General features: G+C 41.9%; 1 protein-coding gene across 1 annotated transcript; it reads right to left on the reverse strand.

Moving 5' to 3' along the window:
* Positions 1 to 625: 625 nt before the first annotated feature.
* Positions 626 to 23,209, reverse strand: LOC110956304 (protocadherin alpha-C2-like). Its single transcript, XM_022201677.2, has 4 exons — positions 20,397 to 23,209; positions 17,824 to 17,882; positions 12,595 to 12,680; positions 626 to 5,004 (listed from the first exon to the last, which is right to left on the reverse strand). Exons 1-4 carry the CDS (start codon positions 22,935 to 22,937, stop codon positions 4,694 to 4,696), a joined length of 2,997 nt encoding a protein of 998 aa, XP_022057369.1. The 5' UTR covers positions 22,938 to 23,209; the 3' UTR covers positions 626 to 4,693.
* Between the last annotated feature and the right edge of the window lie 1,997 nt (positions 23,210 to 25,206).

Below are 25,206 nucleotides of genomic sequence, written 5' to 3' on the forward strand. Positions count from 1 at the left end.
CTTCCATTATTCTTCGGTGCAATGTGGGAGGTCGCTTTCTGTCTGTTTATAAGTGCCAAGCATCACCAGCAGTTTCAAAGGGATGAACGCAGATGTACCATCCACACTAGCATGCACTCATGGCCAGAGCAGCTGCCAAAACATTGAACGAAGAAGCTCAAATTACATATATGGAGTATGACATCATGCTCTGCTGAGGACACAATTACTCCACTGAATCTTTACATGGCAGATACCTATATTAATGCTACATTTATGTTCAAAATTTTGCATGTTGCACCTTTAAAAGTAACAGATAGTTTACTTATAGATAATGCTATAGCACGCTGATATCCAGCTTGTACTCACCACTTCTGATCACACATCATCCTACTCTTTATGTACCCATTGAAACACTGACTTAGGGCATGTTCTTTCATTTGTTATTGTGCAAATAAATAGCTTAGCAGTTCTAACACTTTAGGGATTCTGTGTATTTGCTGCATTACCGTGTAACCATTCGCCATGAGCTGCTGAATAAACCATGCTGTATTACTTTACCAAATCATGGCCAACTGAGTAAACTTTCCCAGTGAAGTGGAAAGACGAAAACAAGCTGTTGAGTTGAACTGAAGTCCGAACACGGTTGAAGATATTTAAGAAAAAAACTTTATTTGTGACTTATTAACAAAACACATTACCAGATTGATGAAATCATAAGAATCACTATTATCACCATTACAATGATGAGCAGGTGTACAAAAAAGTTATTAACAGATCTGCACTGTCACAGCCGACTGGAATGTGTCACTCACTGCCACACCCAGCGACTGAGGAACATTCACTATACACAAGCAGAGAATACATCAACTTTATTTTTTTTAGACCATTTTATGCATTTTTTAATGATTTTTTTTTTCTTGTTTTTCTGCCTTTTTCTCTACAGGGCAAGGAATAGATATGGAGGGTGAGTAAATGATTTCACAATAGTGTTCGATCATCGTTTCGACGCTTAACACAAGTTTAAGGATTGATTTTCTTATCTATGAAAATCATATGGGTAGAAACAGAAAAAAAGGCATTTCATAGCATAACACAATAGCATTATGTATATCTAGAAGATTAAATTCATTTTCAACAGGATAAAAAATGTGATACTTTTAAGGTTTTTCCACAAATGACTGTTCGCAATGGCGTATCTGTATGCACTATATGCATGTATGTTTATGTGAAAGTCTTTTAATGTATGTGTTTTGTCTTTGAGAATGTGTATCAGAGGTATATGTATTCCAATACGCATTTCCCAGTGGAAAAAACATATCTATGTATATATAGTATCTATATATTATCTGTTTCCTTTGCTTATAACATGCAAACAGCCACTTGGTGATCTGACAGCACAGAAGTACACCTGAAGAACGGGGCAGGGGGGAAGGAATCGTGTGCATGGGAGGGTTTGAGCTGGATAGCAGCACCTATATATCCCTACAGTGATTGGTAACACGATGGTCTAAGAGAAGGAACACTGAGGTGAGGTTTTATGACACTTTTAATCACGTTGATGCTGCTCCAATATCTACTGTTTGCTTTCTCTACCATGCCAGATCTGGGAATCACAATGTCAGGGCCAAATTTTAATTACACTGGGATCACCGCTCAACCCGGACGCTTCTATCACAGCACCTCCCAGCAGCTTTCCTGACGTTTATATGTAGCAATAAAGCAAAACAGTATAATTCTAAAGTCTTGCCACGTGCAAATGTTGAGTTTTGCTTGCTGTTACCTCTCACTGGTGCACCATAATCAATTTGAACATTGTGATTCATCCCCACTTCTTCCCTCACTGAATTCAACAGCTTCTTAACACTGTTGCCGAACTGAGATACGCTTACTTTTTAACCCAAGCTGATCAGTTCTGACTAATTGGAGACACAGGGATAATTGCAACACCTCCCAAATAGTTTCGTTTTTCTTTTACACTGAATCTATACAACACACTACAATGACTGCTATATTCTGACTCTTCGTTTTTGCCACTCCATCTTGTCTCATTATATCCAGAACACCATAATCTCAGCTTCTGCTAACCCGTCAGGCGTCCTCACAACACAATACGTACAACCCATGCGAGGGTTGACAGAGCTGTCAACAACGAGCAATCAGAGGAGACACTCTGGCTGAAGCGCTGAAGCTCGGTTGAATCAAACAAAAGATGTATATACGAGTGCGGTGTGTGTGTGTGTGTGTGTGTGTGTGTGTGTGTGTGTGTGTGTGTGTGTGTGTGTGTGTGTGTGTGTGTGTGTGTGTGTGTGTGTGTGTGTCTCTGTGTGTGTGTAAATATGCAAAATACACAAATGTTACTGTGTTACAACTGCACAGTTCATTGAAGGAGAGTGACTCTAAAGATGTCGTCCAACCATGTTGATTCGAGGAAGCAGGAGTAGAGGGAGGAAACAGGCAGCGGGCAAGCAAATCCTACAAGCACTGAAGCAGTCGAGGCAGTGGTGCAGGGCTTGAAGAACAACTACTTAACATTCAAAGACAGAAGTAGAGGGATCAGGCTTGAACAGAAATGAAGCGACGAGCAACGTTTCCTGCGTCCCAGCCATATAATACACTCCCATATTAAGGATGGCATCGGCCTTCAGTTTTGGAGTTTCCAGAAAGGGCTGTGTATTCTTTTCGTATATTTATAGTTTATGTATTCCTATGTAGTGGAATAGAGGATGTATGTGTTTGCGTGTTTGTGCGTGTGGGTAGGAGTCAGGTTGAGTCAGTGTTTGTGTACAGTAATGTGTGTGTCAGACTGTGTGTGCTAATACACAGTGGGATTAAGACCCCGTTGACCTGTGCCATATTCCAAAAGAAGAGGCAAGGTGAGGGGCCGGTTGCATCAGCTGCACGTAGGTTCCCTAGTTATATCCGAGGTAGCCACTAATCCCAATTCTTTGCTAAATTACAAGCGGTACCACCACAAAAGTCTGTTAGAACAGAACCTTAAGCAACAAGTAAATAATTAAGCAAGCAATAAAGCAGGTGTAAATGATACAAAGCCACACAACTGCACTCACTAACAGTAAAGCAAGATTTTTTTCTTTTTTTTCCCCCTGCTCACAGCATTTTTTTTCTTCAGCAGTCCCACACTGTTTTGCAACTTGAAGGGCCACAGCAGTTATTTTGAATGCTTTTGTCCATTTTCTACATTTAACATGATACTGCAAACTATTTTCCACTTGAGTTCGCACTCTTTTCCTTGGGTTTCCTTTCCTTCAGGCAACATCTGGTTCCCACTTGATTCCATAAAATATAAATAATTCATATGCTGAGACTTCTTTTAAATCCAGCAGCTAATCTGTCATGTCTGTGTTTTATTTGTCTAAGGTTACGTTATCATGAAAATGCAGGAGCCACGTTATCACATGACAAAAAGTACCTGAAACAACAACAAAACCAAATGCTGTGTTCACTTTGATGAGTTTTAGTGTGACGCAATTTTGAGTCTCAGCTGATTTTATTAGAATGCTGTGCTACAATTCAGTAAAAGAATCAATAGCTGCCTGCAAAATCGAAAAATTCCACAAAACAAAACAAAAATTCCAAAGATGTGATTTAGAAATTGGTTAGCAGTGATGTTAAGTGTAAAATAATTTGTTGAGAGTGGACTAAAACATGCAAAAACTAATATTGTCCTTTAGGAGTCAAATATGGAAACCAATTGTCATTTTTCTGCCAATCTATTAGTGAAAAATCTATGTGGTTTGCACACATCAGCATGATATTGCTGTTACCGATTGGCTACTCATCTCAAATCTTAATCTTATAAAAAGATACAGCCTCAAGCCTCACCCCTTCAATAGCCATGCTCCAATCGAATTTAGCAACTTGCTAAATGCAAATGAACTAGCAATTTAGAAGCCACTACTTCATAAACTAACCTGGGAACAAACTTGCGCATAGTTGGTGCAACCTAGTCCAGGTCCTCAGCCTCTGCAATGTGCTATGTTACACTGAAACAGAGCTCTATATTCGAGTGTGGTCCAGCTTCTCTCAGCCACCTCATTCTCACAAAGGTGCTAAGCTGATGGTACGCATACTGTATATTGTTACTTTTTCGTTTTTTGCTTCTTTTTTTTTTTTTTTTTACAAAAGACCTCATTTTCAGAATTTCTACAAGGCCTCCATAATACTGAAAACAAAAGCCTCTGTTTCTTTTTTTTTTCCCCCTTCCGTTAGTTCTGTTAGTTTGGCTTTCACTTCCTATCGGCGAGCTAAAAAGGAAGGAGGCCCGAGATGTCAACACAGGCAGCCTCAGCTGACAATGGTCAGATACAAATAGTACACCTTTTCAGGTGCTTTCGTTTTTATTATACAAACCTCGGGTGAGGGGTTGGGGATGTTGGGCAGCAAATAACAGAAAGGCTCATCTAAGCCAATAAAATCCTTTCTGTTGAAATTTGGTCCAGTCTTTAGATAAAGATTGTTTGTTTACAATAAACCACAGACTTTTATTGGCCAAAGTTATAGCAAGTTAGTTCGCATGATGTGGGGAGCCAGGCCTGGTCTAATGAGGATTTGGCCACTGTACAATGTCTATGCAAATGTGGTGCAAGCAGGCTCCCTTGGTTCTACAATATGCGTTTGGCTTATTTTTCTGGCTCTGGAATTGAGATGGTAGTTTGTCGGTAGCTCTGCTTTCAATCCAGCCCTTTCTCCTCTATTCATCACCATCATCCTTTCCTTTCTCCTTCTTGTCCTTCTTGTCCTTCTTCTTCTTTTTCTTCTTCTTCGCCTCCTCCTTCTTCCCAAAGCTTATGAAGTCACCTTTGTCATCCACTGGGCCCGAGTCGTGGCGGATAGAAATGATGGCTGGAGATCCGGGGATGATGAAGGCTTCAGGGGGGATCTCTCCAGGTTTCAGGGGCTGAGGAGGCCCGTAGCCTTGTCCAGCGCCGTATCTGAAGTGCCAGCTGTTGCTGTTGACTCCTGCGCCCACTGGGGGTGAGAGCTCTCCACCACCCTCTCCGTCTAAACAAGTGTGGGAAGAAAGTGGAAAGAAATCATGTCAGATGTGGATACTTATTACATCTAACTGCACCGTTAAAGGAATAGTTTTACATTTTGGGCAACCTGCTGAGAGTTAAAAGAGGAGATCAATATCACTTTCTTGTAAGCTAAGCAGGATGTTACAGCCTAGGAGCAGTTGCCAGGCAACCAGGAGAAACTCCAGGAAAGTGTTGAATCAAGCCAAGAAATAGCCCAACTTTAAAAAAACTAAAACAATTTTTACAGAAAAAACACTACATGTTAAGCTTGAGGTGCTAGTAGACAGATTTTGTGACTTTTCGACAGAGCCAAGCTTACTGTTCCCGTTCGTTTCCAGGCTTTGTTCCAATTGAATCTGAGTGATCAGTCACATACAGTATTTAACATGCAGACAGGACTGTGCTTCCAGATTTGTTTTTTTGCAGTTAAACACATCCTCTTCCTTTAAGCATCAGTGTCAGGCACAGTCACTTCTTACACATTCTTGTAATATTTTTATTGCTGTTAAAGTGATAGATGCAGCATTTTCCATTCTAGCCCGGACCTCCTTTATTTAAACCCCCTCTGCTATTAGCTTACAATAACTGTTATGGCTGTCATGCGCTGTCCTTTTCCTCGACTTTATTATTTAGTCGATGGCCTGACAATCGCACGATAGCCACAGGGAGTGGATATTTTCAGGACAGCCGTTCAGCCAAGATCACAGAAGGGAATACTGGAGGGGACTAACCTTTAAACCACAGGGATGTTTAACATGGCAATGGGATTTGTATTTGTATTTGGATGATGGCTGCGGCATAATCCTTCTCTCATAGGAGGCCAGAGATAGGGATTCAACCCCTTAGTGCGCAAGCATGGATGTGAAAGAGAATGAAAACCAGATAGCAAGCCAACAAAAAACAAAAAAGAGGGCACAAAAAAAAAAAACAAAAGTGGAGGAAGGGACCTATATATCGGAGAATCATTGTGAAAGGTAAAAAAGAAAAAAACAGATGGAGCTATAAAGGTCAAAAGGGCAAATATATTTCAGAATGAAAAGAAAAGAGGATGCTGGGTGAAATGAAGAGAGCGACAGCGAGAGAGAGGGAGAGAGAGAGGCAGAGAGGGAGAAAGGAAGATGGGGGTGGGCGGGTTTTACAGACACGGTGCTCTCAGGCCCACACCAGTTCCCTCTGCGCTGACCTACTTTCAGTCTGGATTCTATTTAGATCAAACGCAGGCCCATGCAAAAAGATTCTGTTTGATTTATCTTTGTAGGCTATTTATGACATTGCTGGAGAGCTGAAATAGTTTCAACCACTGTCCCACTGGGAAATACACTATTCTGAAAATGTGTGCCGTCCGTATACACAGTGTCCCTACAATGAGTTAATCGAGTACGAGAGTAAATTACATGTATAGACTATAAAAAGAGCAAATGTAATGGACACAGCTGAACTACTCTATAGACAGCTTTGCATTATCACCCCTTTTAATCACTCCTACAAAGAGCATAAATGAACACACTGTTGATACACTGTAAACTGATTCGATATTAACTCAAGAAAATGCTGGAAAGGATTGGTGTTTTCAGTGTAACAGCAGAAGTCAGATATTGTGGTACGTAGTAACATACTCAGTCCCTCCAGGAATTCGTGATGTTGCGAATCCGCCAGTTCACGCGAAATCAACCAATCTCCGCGAATTTTGCGCGGCCTTGCAATTTTGTCCAATCACCGCAACTTTCCCGCAATTTTGGCCCATCTCCCGTAAGTTCCACCAATCATAGCAGCTCCCAGCGCAAACGTAATGCACGTACGTCACCGAATTCACTTCCTTGTTTATGGTTTGAAGGTGCAGACGTGCAACACTAATGTCTCTCATTTACCATCAAAAATTACTGCTGAAGACCATGATAAACAATTAATTCCCTCATGTTCTTCACCAAAGTGGAGCTAAACTGTTTAACAACCGTCCAATATTGTGGTGGAATACAAAAAAAGAAAAAAATCATGGATTGATACACTTTTTTTTTTTTAAAAACATGAAACGTATTAGAACGGCTGAAATGAGCTGACAACAGACCAGACAAATCACCATGATGGAAACTGTTGCATCCAGATCAATTAGAGCAATGAAAGAATGAGGTAAATTAGATTAATTATTCCACCAAAGAACACGGCGGAGTTATGTGACGATCAGCGTGTGTGAATCCTTCCTCTGTTACCTATATCACTCAAAAACTGACTCGGGAATGAAGTTTTCAGTGTCGGTCAGCAATGACACAAGGACCAAGTGATTAGACTTCGGCAGTGATACGGCATAAAGTTTGGATCCATGGATTTGTTAAGGATTCATAGCTGCACGGCGGCTGATAGCGGCACGGTAACCATGGCAAGAAGTGAACGCTACCTCAGTGGCCCGCTGACGATCACACAATTGTGATCCTACTACAAATCTACCACTGTGGATGAATGGGAAATAACACAAGGAACAACTGATTAAATTATGGGGGTGTTTCTGAGTCCCATCAATTCCTGTCGCCCCCTGCATTGTTAGGTCACGTCATATTAAACCAGTATCTGGCTGCTGCTAATGTTCCACCATGGTGTGCCAGCTTTTGTGGAAATGGGTTGGAACGTAAAATAATTAATTTTGGAATAAATATTGTCAATTACAGTGTTGAAACATATTATACAAGCTGGGAAAATGCAGGTTTTTTAACAATTGTCACTTGTCTCCTGCAATTTATCTCAACAAATAAGCTTAAAACATCGCAACTTTTATCGCAATTTTTTTTAGAAAAGCTGCCGCGAATTCAGGCATTTTCGGCCGCAACAATCACGAAAAACGCCCGCGAAATCCTGGAGGGACTGCATACTATTGTGACAAGATCACAAAAACGACCGGAGACATAAATAATTTTTTCTCTTTTTACAAAAATAGATGTATTTATTTTTAACTACATGAAACAATTAGCATGTGAAGGACTGAGAGACCAAAAAAAACATAAGTCAGTTACTGAGGAAATCCAAATTTATCCGGTTCATTGGGTTTTTATAATTTTGCCTTATTTTATGGAACCGTCATGTCCAATTTTTGAAAAGAAGAAAGAAAAACTCCAACAGCCGCTAACTGACCAATGTAAATGAGCTTGATTGATAATTAGTCAGTGTCAGATGCTATCATCTTATCTCACTATTAGCGGAGTTACTGCTGTAATACTGTAATGCTAGTCAGCTTTAGGATTATGACATTTGATGGTATGGTCTGTCTGTTTGTATTTAATGTGGGTATTAAGCCCAGGATGCGGCTGTGGTATTTTAAATAAGCCCTTGTATCAATGGTTAGATGGGGAGGATTGCTTCTCATGGAGAAAAGGACAAACATGTTAAAAATAAACCTAAAAGACAGTCACTGAGTTAAAAGAAAAACACAAAATACTGTGAGGCAGAATGTGGAAGAGCCTGCTGAGGCAGTAAAGCAGTGCAGTGTATGGTTGGACCGAGCGCAGTACAATTTTATATAACTGGTGCACCATTTTCTGTTACCTGATCCTGCTATTTAAAGGAAGACGTTTGATGCTTAGATTTTAGGAATACTAAAATAGCGCTCTTTTGCTGAGAGATCACTAAATACCCTCAAACAGAGCTTTTCACATTTCACCTATTATTGCACGTGGGATATGTAAAACCATTGCAGTGACGGGCACACAGAATCGAGGAAACGCTATATAGTCAGATTTGAACTTACAATAGCAATATTTTCACAAATGTAGCCAATGTGAGTCTATCATTATGGAATCATTTCTGTAGTTCAAATTTTGGACATGAAAGGTCTGTGGAGTATGGATTTGTTAAAGAAATCTCAGGTATTAGAGGAAAAGTTCAAAAACTCTCAGATCCAATCTCTGAGGCAAACGAATTCAGAGATGACCATTAGAACCATTTGAAAGGTTTATTCTGAAGCGTGCACACACACACATTTATATAACTATGGTTTCTGGGTGACCTAATGGTTTTGGCCAAACCATTACAGGTTAAGCTATGACCTACTTAGTTAACTGTTGGACAGTTTTATTGACAGTATGGAAAATCTTTGTCTAGAAATGTGTGCAAATTTGTGGACTGGTTGTAGTGCTGCTACAATTACTGCGTTCCTGCAGTGAAGGAAATAGTAGACTACCATAGCATATAGTAAGTGGTTCTGGTGTATGTGCACCTGATGGGATTATAACAGCGCATATGTCTATGCATGACCAGCTGAGCTAAAATTTTAACAGACTGTGAAGAGTCTAGTCTTGTAAATATTGTCTAAGTGTCTTGGGACATCCCAGGGCTTCCTGCACGGCTGTGACAAATCCAAACCTTTGACATGTTAATTAAAATAGGCACCCAGGTATTAATCAGAGATGTTGCTGTAAGAGTGTATGTGCATATTAAAAATGAATTCATAAAGTGTAGGCCATGTCATAGCTTGGTACAATTCTAAAGAGCTTTGCTGGCTCTGTGCTGCTGTTCCTCTAACATGCCTCTGCCATTGCTTTATCTTAGCCCATATTTCTGAGCAAATGTGTGTCTGAAGCGGATTATGGTGTAACTGCTGGTAAGCAGGTCAGTAAAGCTCCTTGTGAGGAGGTTGCCATGACACCTGATGTGGGTATGTGGGTGTTTGAAGCCTCATTTTGTGTAACCTGATGTCCTAGATTTAAATAGGCTATGTTATTTTCTGTCTGGTCCAAGACACGGTTCCAACTAATATGAATCCCTCTGGTGGTTTGTGGCCCATGTACTAATCTGACAGTCACATAGTGCTGGCGTAGATATATGCGAAATGCTGCATGTCTTCTGCATGAGACATCTACACAAACCACACTTTCTGACATTGTTTCCTCTCAATCAGCCGTTTTTCCTTCTTAATACCTGCCCTCGCAGAGTCCCCTTCCCTCTATGCCTTCCTACTCCTTCCTTTTTTTTTGTCTCTAAATATTCCATTCAGAGATATGGCCGGTTGCCATGGAAACTGCCTTCGCCCACTCCCTGCTGATGGAGGGTGCGGCTGCTGCAGCAATCTCTCAGTTAGACAGTGTTGCCAGGCAACAGGTCACATGGCGTTCCCTAGCAACAACACTACTGCAGGAACCTGCCAATCCTCTTAACCTTTCTCTCACTCCATCCCCCCACACCTCGCTTTTTTCTCCGTCCCCCCGTACATCTCCTTTGCTCTTCCTCCTTCCAAAATTGCTTTTAATGTGAGCGGATCTCCCAGTTTTTTCATGGCACTGTCTTATTACTGATAATAGCCTTTCTCCCCCTCTGGCATCAGACAAATGTCTCCTCATCTGCGCCATGGGTCACTTACATAAACACACTTTTGAGGGTGCCGCATTAAGATGCACCACAGCATGTCAGACAACTTTATCATGATAACAATTCACTGCAGCAGACAGGAAATGTGTCACAGAAAGGCTCCACCTCTTGATGCATAATCAAGAGGATCAACCTGCAATCGAGTACGTGCCTATGCTTTAGCACAGACCCACTCCTAACAAATTACTTCCTAATGCAACAATGCACACCTGATAGGACTGCAGTATGCTGCTGCTTTAAAGAAAATATTTGACTCTTTACATGATCAGAGAGACAGCTTTCTATCTGCTCTGAGAAAAATGTGCATTTCTCTGCTGCAAGCTGGCACAGAGATACTGGAAAGTGGTTCAGCTGGGATCTCAAATAATTCCCCAGCTCTCTTCTCCAGAGAGAAAACCCTTCATTTGAGCATGTTTAGTAAGCAGCAGGAAGACATATTCTGTCACTGACTCGCAGAGTGATTTACTGTGAAGCTACGCTTTTCCCTCAAGTCTCTACGTATGTTCTAATTCCTGCAGCTAGACAGCAAATCGATGAATGAAAGCTAGGCTGAAAAGAGGAGGGAGCATCACACAATGTTCCAAATACTCTTTGGGAATCTTGGTTACAAAAGTCTTTTCAGTCGCTTCTGTGTGTTTCTACACACAATAGTTGTTCTCCCAAATATTCTTAGTCATTAGCTCTAAGCCAGTGGTGGTGTGAACGATGTAGCACAGGTCGTCACTGAGGTCAGCTCTCTTTACACTTATGCTGGGCTGCTACATATTTTCAATGTTGCCACCCACTCAGGACAAGACATTTCTTATTAAAAAACGGTTTTCAGTCCGTAGCTCTTCCTGCTGTCGGCTACTTTTATGGAGGATACGGTTGTTTATCTGTGGCTCGCATAAGGGCCTCGGTCTTCTGGCATCTCAGCTGAGCTCTGTATGAACACCCCACTGGAATTTAAGGTGGTGTAGATATCTAAAGGACAATTCTTTCAAACCACCAGTAAAGCAAAGATGAATTATATTAGGTAGAATTTGCACTCAGGTGTGGTGACATCTGACAATGGTGTTAAACTCCCTTGATGATTGTCTCAGCACTCATGTTGCCCGTCCTGTGAAACTCCAGATGTAATTAAAGGAACAAGATAGACATTTTAGGAATTATGTTCATTCAATTACTTGCTGAGAGCTTGATAAAAAACACTGATAATACTTTCAGGTCGTGTACGCTAAATATAAATTGACAGCCAGCAGATAGTTATCTCAGCTTTGCATAAAAGGGAGGAACAGACAGGCTGACTCTGTTCAAGGGTGCAAAAAAGTGAATGTAAAAAAGCACGACGTATCTAAAATGATTTGGTTTTACAGTTCGGGTATGGTACAGGTAAAAACAAGATAATATTTTAGTTATTAGGATTGAGAGGTTACTTCTGAATATAGCCATGTTTCCTTCAGTTTTATCAACAACTGTCATGAAGGTACGGAGCCCCTCTGGTGACATGGTAAAAAAAATAAATAAATTGCGGCCACGATATAGCTATAACGTTCGCACGAAATACTAATTTGTTTGCATGAAATACTAACTTGTTTGCATGAAATACTAATTCGTACCCATGAAATACTAATTTGTTTGCACGAAATACAAATTTGTGGCCACGAAATAGGCATAACATGTGCACAAAATACTAACTAATACTGTTAATATCATTCCTGGACAGCTGGGTAAGCAAATTGAGCGCACCATCTCTACAACCTGCAATAATCTGTGCACGGGCCCGTACGTACGTGATGTTCCCAAGGTGAGTGTCTTTTCTTAGCTGTTCTAGTCCATATCTTATTATCCAGCATTTAGGCAGTTATTTATTTAGGTTTATGTTTGATACTTTGTTGCAACGGGTAGCCTATCTGTTGACGTGTCACCCGATATACAAACTTTTTATCCTCATCCTGTTACTACACGTTGTTTTGTTGTGCTAATATGTAGCCGTAGACTCATTTGTGTCTGTAGGAGCTGCAGCCCTGCACACATGTGAGGACACTTTCAGGAACAGCTGAGGGGCGTAGGCATATGACTAAGCGAGGTATGTTGTGCATAAAACCAGAGTTTTCTGTGTCACGAAGGTGTTTCTGTTTTAACCTGGCTAGATCACCATGCTAACTTATGCTGCAGACCAAACTTTGTCCAGACCACATTGTGTTCAGAGCTTCAGCTGGAAATCATCATCCTGATTACTGACCTGCAGCACTGGATACTGTGGGCCAGTTCTGGACCAGCATGCCCTGGGCTCCTTGCATCACTGAGGACTCCTCCATGTGGACAGAACTGAAAGTGAGGAAAACATTCAGCAGAACCAGAGAGACATTTTCAAATTTAAAGACAATCTGAGATTTAACTCCAAGTAACTAATTCATATTTAAAGAAGTCTCAAATGAAACAGTAATCCAGCATGCCAAAAAAAACAGCTTACAATGTAAAACTTTTCAAGCAGCATTAGTCAATGTTTCAGGCCTTGACAGAAAGCAGTTGTTTAGTTGCCCAGTTTTGGATTATTTCTTGTGATCTTGTTGCCACCAGCAACAACTTCCTGCTTTTTGTATTTAAAAAGAGACCATTAATGTAGAATACACTGTCTTAACACAATGTAACAAAGAGACTTTTACTATGAAGGCAATGCATTGAAATGAAAATTGTCTATCAATAATTTTATCATTTACATCAGTAACCCTTCTGCTGTGACTAAGATCTCCTGTGAATAAGGTGGGAAAAATGTCCTATTGATGAATACAAATGCATTACATCTATTTAACCTTGCAAATTATGGCTGCTCCGCTATTTACATAAAAAAAAATAAGAATATGGAAACTGTGTTGTTAGAACCATTTTGTCACAAACTGTCACACATTTTAAACATTTCAAAACTCTGTTTTAGAAATAAGCACTATTGAAGAGTAACAGGATATGACAGAAACAGCGATTGCACAAAGAATCAAAACGTGTATTGGCTAATGTAGGAGTTCACGCAGTAATGTGCAGATTTTGCTGCATGAAATCTCAAGTGTTTTTCACTTCCAGAGAAAAATTGCTTCCACCTGCTGTCACATTCTTTGGTTCTTTGTGAGTAATTTGGCTGCCAAATTTATGGCTTACTTGGAAATGGAGTTACTTTCTGATTACCCTAGACCAGGATGAACAACCACTAGAGTAGTATACATAATCATCACACATGGGATATGATTAATGGTAGTGGATATTGTTAACTTTCTGTACAACTTAGTTTATCCATACACTCTACCATGCTTTGATTGTGAGTTACCAGGTTATGCTGCACTCATTTTCACAACAGGGGGTTACAATTCTGGCTGCCATGTTAACAGCTCCTGCATCAATGGAGCTGTGACAGCACCACTGCGAACTTATTGGCCCAACAAATGTGCACATTCAAGTGGCTAAGGAAATGGTGCCACTTGCACAAGCTGACCAAGTTTTACTTCAGTCGCTCAGGTATATTTCAGTAATTTTGTAGCTTATATGTAATATAGATTTGCTGTGTTTATTATGCTTGATATCTACATTTGAGCATTTTTCTGTATATTTAACTGAACATTTGCTATGCACTGTAGGGAGGGAAAGTTGAAAATAAGATGCATTTTATTACTAACAATGCATTGTGAACATCTGTTCCCATGCTGTGATATGAAATGCTGTCTGTGCTGTGCACACATTACATGTTTATTATTGGGGCTCACAGCATAGGTATCCATCTTAGTGAAAGATCACCATTGGTGTTGTACATTATGGACACAGCATCATTTATAAACAGAATATGTGTTGAATGGCACTCCAGCATCTATTGAATATATATATAATAATGACAGAAACATAGAATGTAATGTGTATACTTTATTTTAATTCTTTAATTATTTATCTTTGCAGTTAAGATGTTAATTATTTACAATTTCGCTCGGTATACATAACATATTTACTGCAACTAAAAGCACGCTGTAAGTATTTTCTGCTGATCTTGTTACATACTTACATTTTAATGTATGGTAATCTTGTGTATAAAAAGTAGGACACCCCTACCGCACCCAGCGCATAAAAATATTGAAAATTCACTCTATAAGCACAACAGAGACACAGAAGATGGCACCAAAGTGGAAATGTTGAGATTCCAGATTTTATTTTTATTTTTGTCAGCACATCTGAAGTGTACTTTTCTGAGCTCTGCCTTTTTATTCTCCTGGCAGGCAGGTAGGCAGCACACACACACACACACACACACACACACAGATGGAAATGTGCAGACAGTTCCTTCAGATTTCACTGTTGGTTCACAGTCACCTTGTGTTGACTCAGACTTGAAAATAGTCAGCGCATTAACATTTCAAGGGATAATTAAAGATGTAATACACAAGATTTTGAGACTACAACAGGAAACAACTATCTAGCATGTAAACATATAGTAGAGTATATGGTTTTCTTAGCAGAGATTGGCATCATGGTGGTTTGCGTGTATTTTCGTGCACATTTGTGTATGTTTGTGCGTACAAGATTCTCACTTTGCAGCTACTCGGCACCCCTGCATTTATCTACAATCTGAGGTTGGAGGATTCTGCAGGTGCTTCAAAAAACAAAGACTTTAAAGGTGAAGTATCTTATTTATGTTATTTCCCTAATTTGTGTTCATTTGTTTCATTTCAGCTCAACGCGGGAGACTCTACTGCTGTTTTAAGGCTCTTCTCTGCTCGTTTTCGTGTCTTTGTGCGTGTCTGTTTGCACACACAACAAATGCTCATGTATGGATCAGAGCAAATCTGGTTTATCCTCCGGTCAGTCAAACCATATGTGGAAACAGACACACACTGACCGGAGCAGAACAGACAAGAGCGGTGTGACGGATACACTGGTGAAGAGAATTTAGCAGTACCCTGAGCTGACAAACATTTGTCTTTCAGTGTATTTTACAATACTAGTTGTGCTAATGGCTGTGGCTAGATTTTATATTTTGGTGCTCATGTACACTACCTTTCTACTTGTAAACAAAAAGTGAAAGCAGAGGGGAGGTGTGGCAGGCGTGGCTGAAATCAAGTCTGAAATGCTGCTGAACTACAATGATGTGCAGTATCACCATGCGGCACCAATTACTGGATCTTTGCAAGTTAGTGTTTGTGTGGCTGTTAGAACATTTTATAAATACATTGCAGTATCATCTAATTAGCTGGGTTCGACTTCCAAGAGTTTTGTCTTCGCTGTGAGGTTGCTTAGCAACAAGAAGAAACTCCAGGTTACTAATCCCAGCCAAGCAATACCCCCAAGGCATTCTGTTTTGCATAAATGAAACAAAAGCGATATAACATGTGTTTTAGTAAGATTTAGAGGTAGTGGTAGGAAAATTCATTACTTTGAAGCCAGGCTGCTCTCTCCTGTTATTTTCTATGTGTAAGCTAAGCTAAGCTAAGCTAACTGGCTGCTCTCTGTTTGTCTTTGTATTTATCGTGCAGACATAGTGGTGTGAATAACAACATTTGAGGAAAATGTCTTTCCCAAGATGTCAAACTAATTTCTTTAAAAGGGTGAAACCAGAGCGCAGAAATGTGTTTTTGTAAATACTGTATTGACAATCAAACCCATCCTTGAAAAGCTTTTCCCCCTCATACATTTGTAATGGATATAGAGCATACTGTATAGGAAGACCTACACTGGCTGGGGCCTCTGCAATGCACCACATTTGTCCTATGTGAACCTGCAATACACGTTATGTTGATTTCCAATGAATAAAAAAATGACTGTGCGTGTTCTGAGCCACTTTCGAGCTTTTACAAAGTTGCTGGTTTAATGTGTGAGAATAGGACACGGATAGGACTGGTGTGTTTCTACACTGACTGACTACACCGGAAATATGGGCCAGTTACGTTTGTGCTACATGCTGTGTTTCATGTGATACATTACAGCCTGCCTGTGTTGGGGTAAAGTGTTAATGTGACCCATCTCTGTGTCTGTGTGTGTCACAGGCACTGTCATTTTAAAGATGGCAGCGGCAAATTGCAGCGTTGATTTATGTTAATCCATGTCATGTTACAGTGACTTGATGAGAGCGCGCACATTATGATCCCCTCCACGCCATAGAAATTAACACTAATATCCAATTAAATCAAACTTAGACGGTGCAGATGACAGCACAACCGAGCGGTGAGCATTGTTAGCATGAAATTATGAAAATTTGGTACAAAGCGCAGGCATGTGGAGGGAAAACTCATTAGTTCCTGATGTTCCAGCTGTCCTCGTCTCAAATTAGAAAGACACAATTACATATTTTCGTACAACTTTTATGACCTGATGATTACAAAATGTAAGTGAAAGATGTAAAGTTGTAAAAAGTAAATCTTTCTCCAGTTGTTGGTACTGTTGTGGATAATTCTTTTAACTTTGGCATTTTCTGACTGCAGAAGGTACTTAATTAGAACATTACTCAGACAGACAGGGGAGTACTCAAATATTCTTGGAAGAGCAAGGCAACTGAAAACACAGCAATCTATCTTTGAAACAACACCCAGAGTAAGCTTTTAACCCAAATCTTACAACCATGTTGTTGGCAGACGTTAATCTTTGCTAGAGTACTATAACACGTCAAATAACGTCATATTTATTTATACATTACATTCGGTACAACAGATGTTGAGCTAAAGTGCTGTGTGAATCTGGGAGAAAATTTACAAATGACTGTCAAGTCTTGTTTTAGTATCATATTGGATAGATTAAGTGTATCAGCATGGTTTCAAATATGGCCAGAATTGTGCCATATATGAGGCCATATTTGAATAAACTGTGCTTGCAAGTTCAAAATGTCCTCTGCTGTCTGTGTTCACAACTTCTCCACTCCTCTCCTGACAAAACTATACAACCACACAGAGCGACGCACACATGTGTACATGCAGGGCAGTTGCACATGCAGACACTGATGCATGTGCGCATCTGATAATCTGAGAAAGGTCATCGTCAGCTCATTTGTCCTTCATGCTTCCTGCTTAAAGACTGTAAGTGGGGGAAGCGACGCTCAGAATGTAGATGACCTATATAATATTACACTGCAGAGGGAGAGGGTTGTGCATCCACTGATGGAGCTGCACATGCCTTTTCCCAAAGGAAAAGGACAGGGTTGAGGTTTCGAAAAAATGCTGAGGGGCCCACTAGCAGTTGTTTCTAATAATGGCAAATACTGAGCTGCTGTATTATGTTGTCGTTTTTGGCTCAGTTTTTCATAGATGTCACTTCGAGGTGTGGAAATCTGTGGGACTAGTCTGTCAGTGAATATTTTGCTTGTTGATATTGAAGCTGCAATGACAGCAGGAAGGGTAACTGTCATGGTACAGACAGGATGTCGACATCGTGAGCAGGATGACAAGGTGTTTCTCATTTCTCTAGATTATCACAAGTTGCAAAAGAGTTAAAGATGGAAAATGCTTACCTCTGCACCCCTGCCCTTAAAGATGCCGAATATCGCCAGTCAGCATTCGGGGCTTTTGGCTGAGTGAGCAAGAGGTAAAGAGAGAGAGGAGGGGGAAAAAAAGCAGAAGAGAAAGAAGAGAAAGATGGAGAGACACAGAGAGAAAGAGAGAGAGAGAAGAGAGGGGAGTGAGTTTAGTTTGATCTCACACTGTGCAGAGCCAGGCTGGGCCATGGTCTCATCAATTAATCATGACACACCAGCTCTGGACGTGATAGGAACACTGCAGTTGTGTCCCCCAGTGCAAGCACACACACACACATACATATTGATATCCATGCAAGGATTTTAGAAAGGGCACTGACAGAGAGTCATATTGACAGTTTTTGGACAGTCTTTCACTCCATGGCTCTATAAATGTGAGAGCTGGGAGAGTTATGCCCTTTCCCTGAGTGCTGGGGTGTTTGTACAGACTGATGTGAATGTGTTTGTGCGTAACTGGAGTAAATCTGTCTGCTCCTGATGAACCTGGGCTGAGTGCTTGTAATTCCCAGCAGCCTTCTGGTAAATTATTGCCTTTAAAATCCAATAACCAAGAGCCATCATCGCCGGGGCAACCGCATCCTATATCTCTGACCTGAGGCCAGTGTTATAAACACATTAAAGCAAAATGTATAGGTTTTAGTGCAGGACAATGTGAGACAAATCATCAAAATCTTTCTCCATCTTTTGAGATGTACTTGATTCTGAAAACTGTATAAGTCATATAAAACTTTATACTAAATGAAAATAATTGTAAGTACACAACATATTTCCATTTTAAAACTAATGAACAATTTGCTACATATACATGATTCAAGTAACAAAGAAAATTTCAAGATAATGATGAAAGTGACAAATCTTTTTTCTTGTTATATATTTTAACACCCCCTCACATTAGTTTTATAGTCCTGAATTATAGTTTTTAGACTATTAGAGCTCTTCACTATATCAAGGCTACCAGATCTCATTCATTTGTCTTTGATGATGCCAAATTTTGCTAATGATTTAAGTCTGAAGCCTTTAAATCCAAAGGACCATATGAATCTCAAAGGGGGAAAAGTCACATTTTTAATGAGCTTATCTTTCATGGCCGTTAATTACGCCTGACTCTTTCATAATTATTTTCCTCATGAGTAGGTTCTGTGCATATGCACAGCATGAAATGACTGTGAACACTAACACAGATTTTAGCATCTACTATAGTACAGCGAATGCTAAAATGTGTCAGCATCATGTAGGCTGCATTCATGGGCCTCAAAAACACTGAATAAGAAAAGCTCTTAAACAAACAAACCTGCTCCGGCAGCAGCAAGTGTCCCAGATAAAGATGGCACATAATGTTCCTCAGCTGAATTCAGGGGGGAGTATTTTCTGCTGGTAGACCCAGCCTCTTTGAGTAAATCTAATTTGCAGGGCTAAGGAACAGAGGCTGGAGGTTAATTTAATTTACACTGCTATACTGCTACGTCTGTCTTGGTAAGAGATTTTTTTTGTAACTAATGTACCAGTGACTGGCACTTGATAATAAAGATGATGCATTCAGGAAACCTTCTGACCTCTGGGGCCTTCAGTTTAACAGTCTGGCAATAAAAAAATACATTAATACATTATTCCAATATGCAAACCATCAATCTCTGTAGCTTCTCAGTCATAAAAGCTGAGTATATTTACCCAGAAATCCTCACTGGAGTCAAACCCTCACTCCTTAAATCTAAGACTAGGAGACGTGAAGTTTTCAACATTTAAGGCAACACAAATGGTGAGTGGAAAGCATGCAAATTGCTGGAATCATATCAGTTAAACAGCATTCTTTCGTAAATGAAGTTAAATCATGAGTAATGCAGATATAGCAGGTAAAAGCATTTACTTTTTCAAATATTGACAAGTCATAAAAGGCTAAAGAAACTTTATCCCTGAAATGCAAGAGTAGTGCAGCCTTAGAGAGAAGAAAAACACAACATTTATTCTAAGAATAGCTCTCAGACATCAGATGAAACAACTAGTCTTGTGTTGGCTTTGATCAACACAATTAACCCCAACTGCTCCAGTGTGACTGCTCAGCTTTACTCACTCACTCAAACGCCCCCACAGACATGCAATGAGAATGAGGCAGTGGTGGAGAGGATACATGACCCGTTCTTGGTGTAGATGTGATGACAACCTCGGACTGAAACGCAAATCTCTGAATCATCAGAAATAACACAGGAGCCTTGAAAAGCATCAGGACTGACACTAATTCAGTGTGAGTGCTGAGCTGGGCTGGGCTGAGTGACTGCACAGTGCAAGGGAGGAACTGAACAAAGAGAATGAAGGTTGCAAGGATTCAGTTTGTTGCAGGAAGGGGATCAAACCTGACATGCACGAATGTCAGCTCCCTGCAGGGACAAAAGACACGGCAACAACCTTAATTAAAGTCCAGGTTTGGTGTATGTGTCTAATGTTGTTTGCAACTAAATGAAATTTCACTACAAAGCCACTGATATGTAAACATGATGAGTCATGACCTTCCAGTTATGCAGACAAAAGGTAAACATTAAAAATTAATGACACACCTCTGGGCAGATTTGCAGTGAGGCATCAGGCATACTCAGTCTCCGTACAAATCCACTCCCACTGGTGAAGAAGCGGTCAGCACCGCTGCCCCAGGTGCCGCTGATGGGCCGTCCTGTGTTGTAGAACATGAAAGTGTCACTGCCAGAGGTGGCTGTCAGGCAGGTCTTGTAGCAGTAAGTCTTCGTTAGGGAGCCATTCCCACGCACTTCAATGTAGTGAGGCTCCACTTTAAGGTCTCTCCGAAGCACCACATTGTTATTAGGCTGTCCCCCGGCTGCACCACCGCCTGCCCCGCCAGCACTTACACTGCTGCTCCCGCCATCTGGAGGGGGCTTCTGTGACACACAGCAAGGGGAGCAGGACCCCGGCTGGGTGCAGTAGGCGTGACAGCGAACGATGGCGAGCACCACCACAGTGACCAGGAAAACAAAGGTTGTGGCGCTCAAAGCCACGATCAAATAGAGGGTCACGTTGGAGAAAAGCAGTGTGCTGTGAGGTCGGATGATCCTCTTGGGGTCAGGGGCCACTTTTGGTGGCACCTCCATGACAGCCACATTGATGGTGGCGGTGGAGGAAAGAGCAGGCTGGCCATGGTCCTTCACAACGACGGTTAGGGCGAAGGAGGTTGAGTTGTCTTCCAGGATCCTCCTAGTGGTCCTGATCTCGCCCGTGTGTTCATGCACTTTGAACAAGTCCAGGTCAGTGGCCGTCTCCAGGACATAAACCAGCCAGGCATTTGGACCAGCATCTGCATCATATGCCACCACTTTGGTCACCATGGCGCCAGGCTCAGCATTCTTTTGTACTGTCTCTAAGGAGCGCGTGCCATTGCCAGGAGGGTTTACTATCAGTGGTGCATGGTCATTCTGATCCATTATGTAGATGTAGACAGTGGCAACGCGGCTGAGTGGAGGAATACCCCCATCTTGGGCTTTGACCTGGAAGTGAAACTCTCTCAGTGACTCATAGTCGAAGGCTCGCAGGGCATAAGCCTCCCCAGTATCGGCCTTCACAGACACATACGAGGTGACAGGGATGCCATGGTTATTGTCATTGAGCACTGTGTAGGTGATGCGTGCATTCTCTTTGATGTCTGCATCTTGAGCTTTCACAGTACACAAAGAGGCCCCGGGGGCATTGTTCTCAGCCACATACACTGTGTACGAAGTCTGCTCAAATCGCGGTGGGTTGTCATTTACATCAGCCACATCCACCTGTATGGTCTTCTGGGAGGAAAGGGGAGGATTTCCTCCATCTGTGGCACTCAGAGTGACATTGTAGGCATCAGTGGTCTCGCGGTCCAGGAAGGCTGAGGTAACCAGAGTGTAGTAGTTTCTGAATGACTTGATCTTGAATGGAAGGCCTGCTGGGATCTCTAAGCTCACCTGCTTGTTGGCGCCAGAATCCCGGTCAGTAACACTAATGAGGGCCACCACTGTGTCAGCACGGGCGTCCTCCCTCACAGGACTCGACAGAGACGACAAAACTATCTGAGGGACGTTGTCATTCACATCCACCACCTCCACCACCACCTTGCAGTGTGCTGCCACGGCCCCGGGGCCCTTATCCATCGCCTGGATGTACATCTCATAGGAGTTGGTCTCTTCATAGTCAACATTGCTTCTCACTCTTATCTCTCCTGTGTTAGTGTCCATGCTGAACATCTGCCTCACCCTCTCTGGAGTGTAACTGCTGAAAGAGTAATAAACCTCTGCATTTGTGCCCTCATCTAGATCAGTGGCATTCAGTTTGATCACCAGCGTGTCTTTGGGCGAGTTTTCCAACAGTTTCACCTTGTACACTGAGCTGTCAAACAGAGGAACATTGTCATTTGAGTCCAGGACCCGCACATTGATTTTCGCTGTCCCTGTTTTCTCTGGTGTCCCACCGTCCACAGCACTTAGAATTAACTGGTGATAAGGCGTCTGCTCGCGATCGAGGGGCTTTTTGAGCACAAGCTCGATGTGCTTTGTATTTAGGGAGGGTTTGTTGGACACCAGCGCGAAATGGTCGTTTGTGCTGAGCTGATACATGCGGACTGAATTGGACCCAATGTCTGGATCTTGAGCGTTTTCAATCGGGTAACGAGAGCCCGGTAAAGCAGATTCAGTGATTTCCAGTTGGTACTCGTCTCTGGGGAACTGTGGCGCATTGTCATTGGCGTCCACAATCTCCACCTCGACATGGTGCACCTCAGTGGGGTTTTCGACCAGCACCTCCAGATTTATGAGGCAGGTGCTGGACAGATCACACAGCGCCTCCCTGTCGATCCTTTCATTGACGAGTAATTTCCCATTTTTAGGGTTGACAATCACATAGCGCTTACCGCTGTTGGAGGTTACCTTGATTTTTCGGGTGGCGAGCTTTCGAATATCCAGCCCCAAGTCATGCGCCAGATCACCGACCAGTGCCCCATTTTCCAGTTCCTCTGTAATAGAATACCGCAACTGTCCAAAGGAAAGGCCACAAAATAAGGAAAATATCACAAAATAAAAAGGCACATTATTCCCTATCCAGTTGCATATCCCCGCCACAGCCATTGCAAGCTCATAGGATCCGCAGACGGATTAAACGCAGCCTTCCGCCTTTTTAGCTTGCAGTATCTCGCATCCCAGCACCTCATTAAGGTGGGCTAATTGGTCTCCGGGCAAGCGAAACAGAAGCGGCTCATCCATTGTGTTACCCGGCTGAGGTGGATCCTCTCCAGTGCACCCATATTTCCTTTGTCCGTGATGCGCTTTTTTTTTGTCTCCAATGCGCGCTGCTGACGGGTGTGTTTCCCTGCCGCTGGAGCTGTGAGAAAATCAAGCCAGACGAAATGTGTGCACGTACAACCGGAAACTGAGAGGACACCTTTCAAAAATAAAATCAATAGAAGATTTACTCACTTTCTTCATTAGGTTTATTTGTAGTAGAAGACAGAAAAGGGGACACGTGTTGAGATGTCTCCTGTTTTTTTTGCAATCATGTTAGTTTCTGAAATGAAAAGCTGAAAGGCAGATCTGATCAGTGGTTTTATTCATTTCTAACTCAAATATAAATATTTCAAGCTGTGAACTATTATGTATAGACTAATAATAGCCATCATGTACCCTTATCTTTTTATTTATCCATGCATTATCTATAACTGATTTATCCTATTTCCAGCTCAAACAGAACAAAACACAAGATGCATCCTGGACAATCAGTCACATTACCAACACAAAGAGACAGACAAAGATGCATTTTCATATTTCACCCACATCAAATTTAGAATCCCCAAACATTATATTATGCATAGCTTCAGGCTGTCAAAGGAAAACCCACACCAGCACAGGGAGAACCTGTTATCTCCACACAGCTGACACTGACGGTGCCAACCACTGCATCACTTTTAAATAATAAATATTTCATTTTCTTCGAGTTGATATTGCTATTAGCTATGTACCACTGATCCCCCTGTGCTTATACTAAATGCCTTATTAAAAATGTAGCAGCACAATGTGCACGCTTAATACCACCAGCTTTATTTTGAATGCGCAAAGGGAAGTTGAGAGTCACAATGTCGCTGACTTGCGGTGGAAGGACAGCATCCCACCCTAGCGCGCACTCAGACTCCAGCTCCCTCCTCTCCTCCCCACCCTCTCCTCTCCTCTCCTCTCCTCTCCTCTCCTCTCCTCTCCTCCCATCCCCTCCATGGCGATGTCGGTGCATATAGGGTCTGGGAGCCAACAGACGACCGACACATGAAAGCACCTCCAGAGGAAAAAAAAAAAGGGGGGGGGGGGGGGGGGGGGGTTGAAGAAGCATGGCGACCGCGCAAAAACCGACCGTAAGCACAGCCTGCATGCGTGCACCCAGTGACACCAGTCATCCCATCCTCAATTCAGATGCACTGTGCAGCACGTGACTGAAACATAAACGGTGGATTTCTTGAAATGGAGAATAGAAGCCGAGAATTAGACTTAAGCATTTCGTTTACCAGATTGGACGCACTGTTGCGCGTAAAATGAAGGATAATCTGCAAAATGTACAAAATGTGCCACTCCCCCCCCCCCGCACTCCACTGAATTCAAGACACAGAGGGAAAGAAACGCGGTCACAGACGCAGACACATGTTTGTGGGGGACTGGCTTCTGTTTGTCCTCCTTTGTCTGTTCTGGAGTCGCAAGGATGGTTAATTTGCCGGTAGCGATTCTGCGGCGCAGCATACCGCATGGCGAGCATTTGGGCACGGCGCAGCGGAAAGAAGGCATTGCCCTGACAATCACAACCTTCCCTCCACATGGATCACTGTCAGTGGTAGACCCCAGACTGTCAGGTCACATAATCGTATTTAAGATGCCCGTAGTGGATCTCATATAGCACAAGTCTCATTTCCTCTCTATAGGATACATCCTGCAGAGAAACATGATATAGGCTGGGATCATATGGTCACGGAAACAGGGAGGTGAGGAGGGGGAAGAAAAAAAAAACAGCTGAGGGTGCCTTAATGCACACACATGATGGAGGAACAGCCAATTTTATATAACCCATTATTTATGTGCAAAAAACACTCCAGCTGAAAAATTATTTTTTCTTTTTATTTATGTGACCTGAGCCCCTGGAAATTTAGCCCTGCAATCTCACAGCCAAAACAAAAGGAACACAAATAGAAAGATATATAGAAAGGCATAGAAAATGTCTGACACTCATGTTATGACTAAAATCACCCATAGGTGCACATGTGATTGTGTATGTGTGTTATAAAACCAGACTGTTCCCAGCATCTCACCCAGCTGGGATCAGTTCCAGCCCCGGGAGATGTTGCTGTCTATATATATATATATA

The sequence above is a fragment of the Acanthochromis polyacanthus genome, chromosome 17 (assembly GCF_021347895.1).
Source record: "Acanthochromis polyacanthus isolate Apoly-LR-REF ecotype Palm Island chromosome 17, KAUST_Apoly_ChrSc, whole genome shotgun sequence".
Taxonomy (NCBI): domain Eukaryota; kingdom Metazoa; phylum Chordata; class Actinopteri; family Pomacentridae; genus Acanthochromis; species Acanthochromis polyacanthus.

Coding starts and splice junctions, on each gene's coding strand:
- LOC110956304 (XM_022201677.2), bottom strand. CDS start 22,937: ATGGCTGTGGCGGGGATATGCAACTGGATAGGGAATAATGTGCCTTTT. Junction 17,883..20,396: donor CACTGCAAATCTGCCCAGAG/GTGTGTCATTAA, acceptor TTGCTCACTCAG/CCAAAAGCCCCGAATGCTGA. Junction 5,005..12,594: donor CACAGTATCCAGTGCTGCAG/GTCAGTAATCAG, acceptor ACACTTGTTTAG/ACGGAGAGGGTGGTGGAGAG.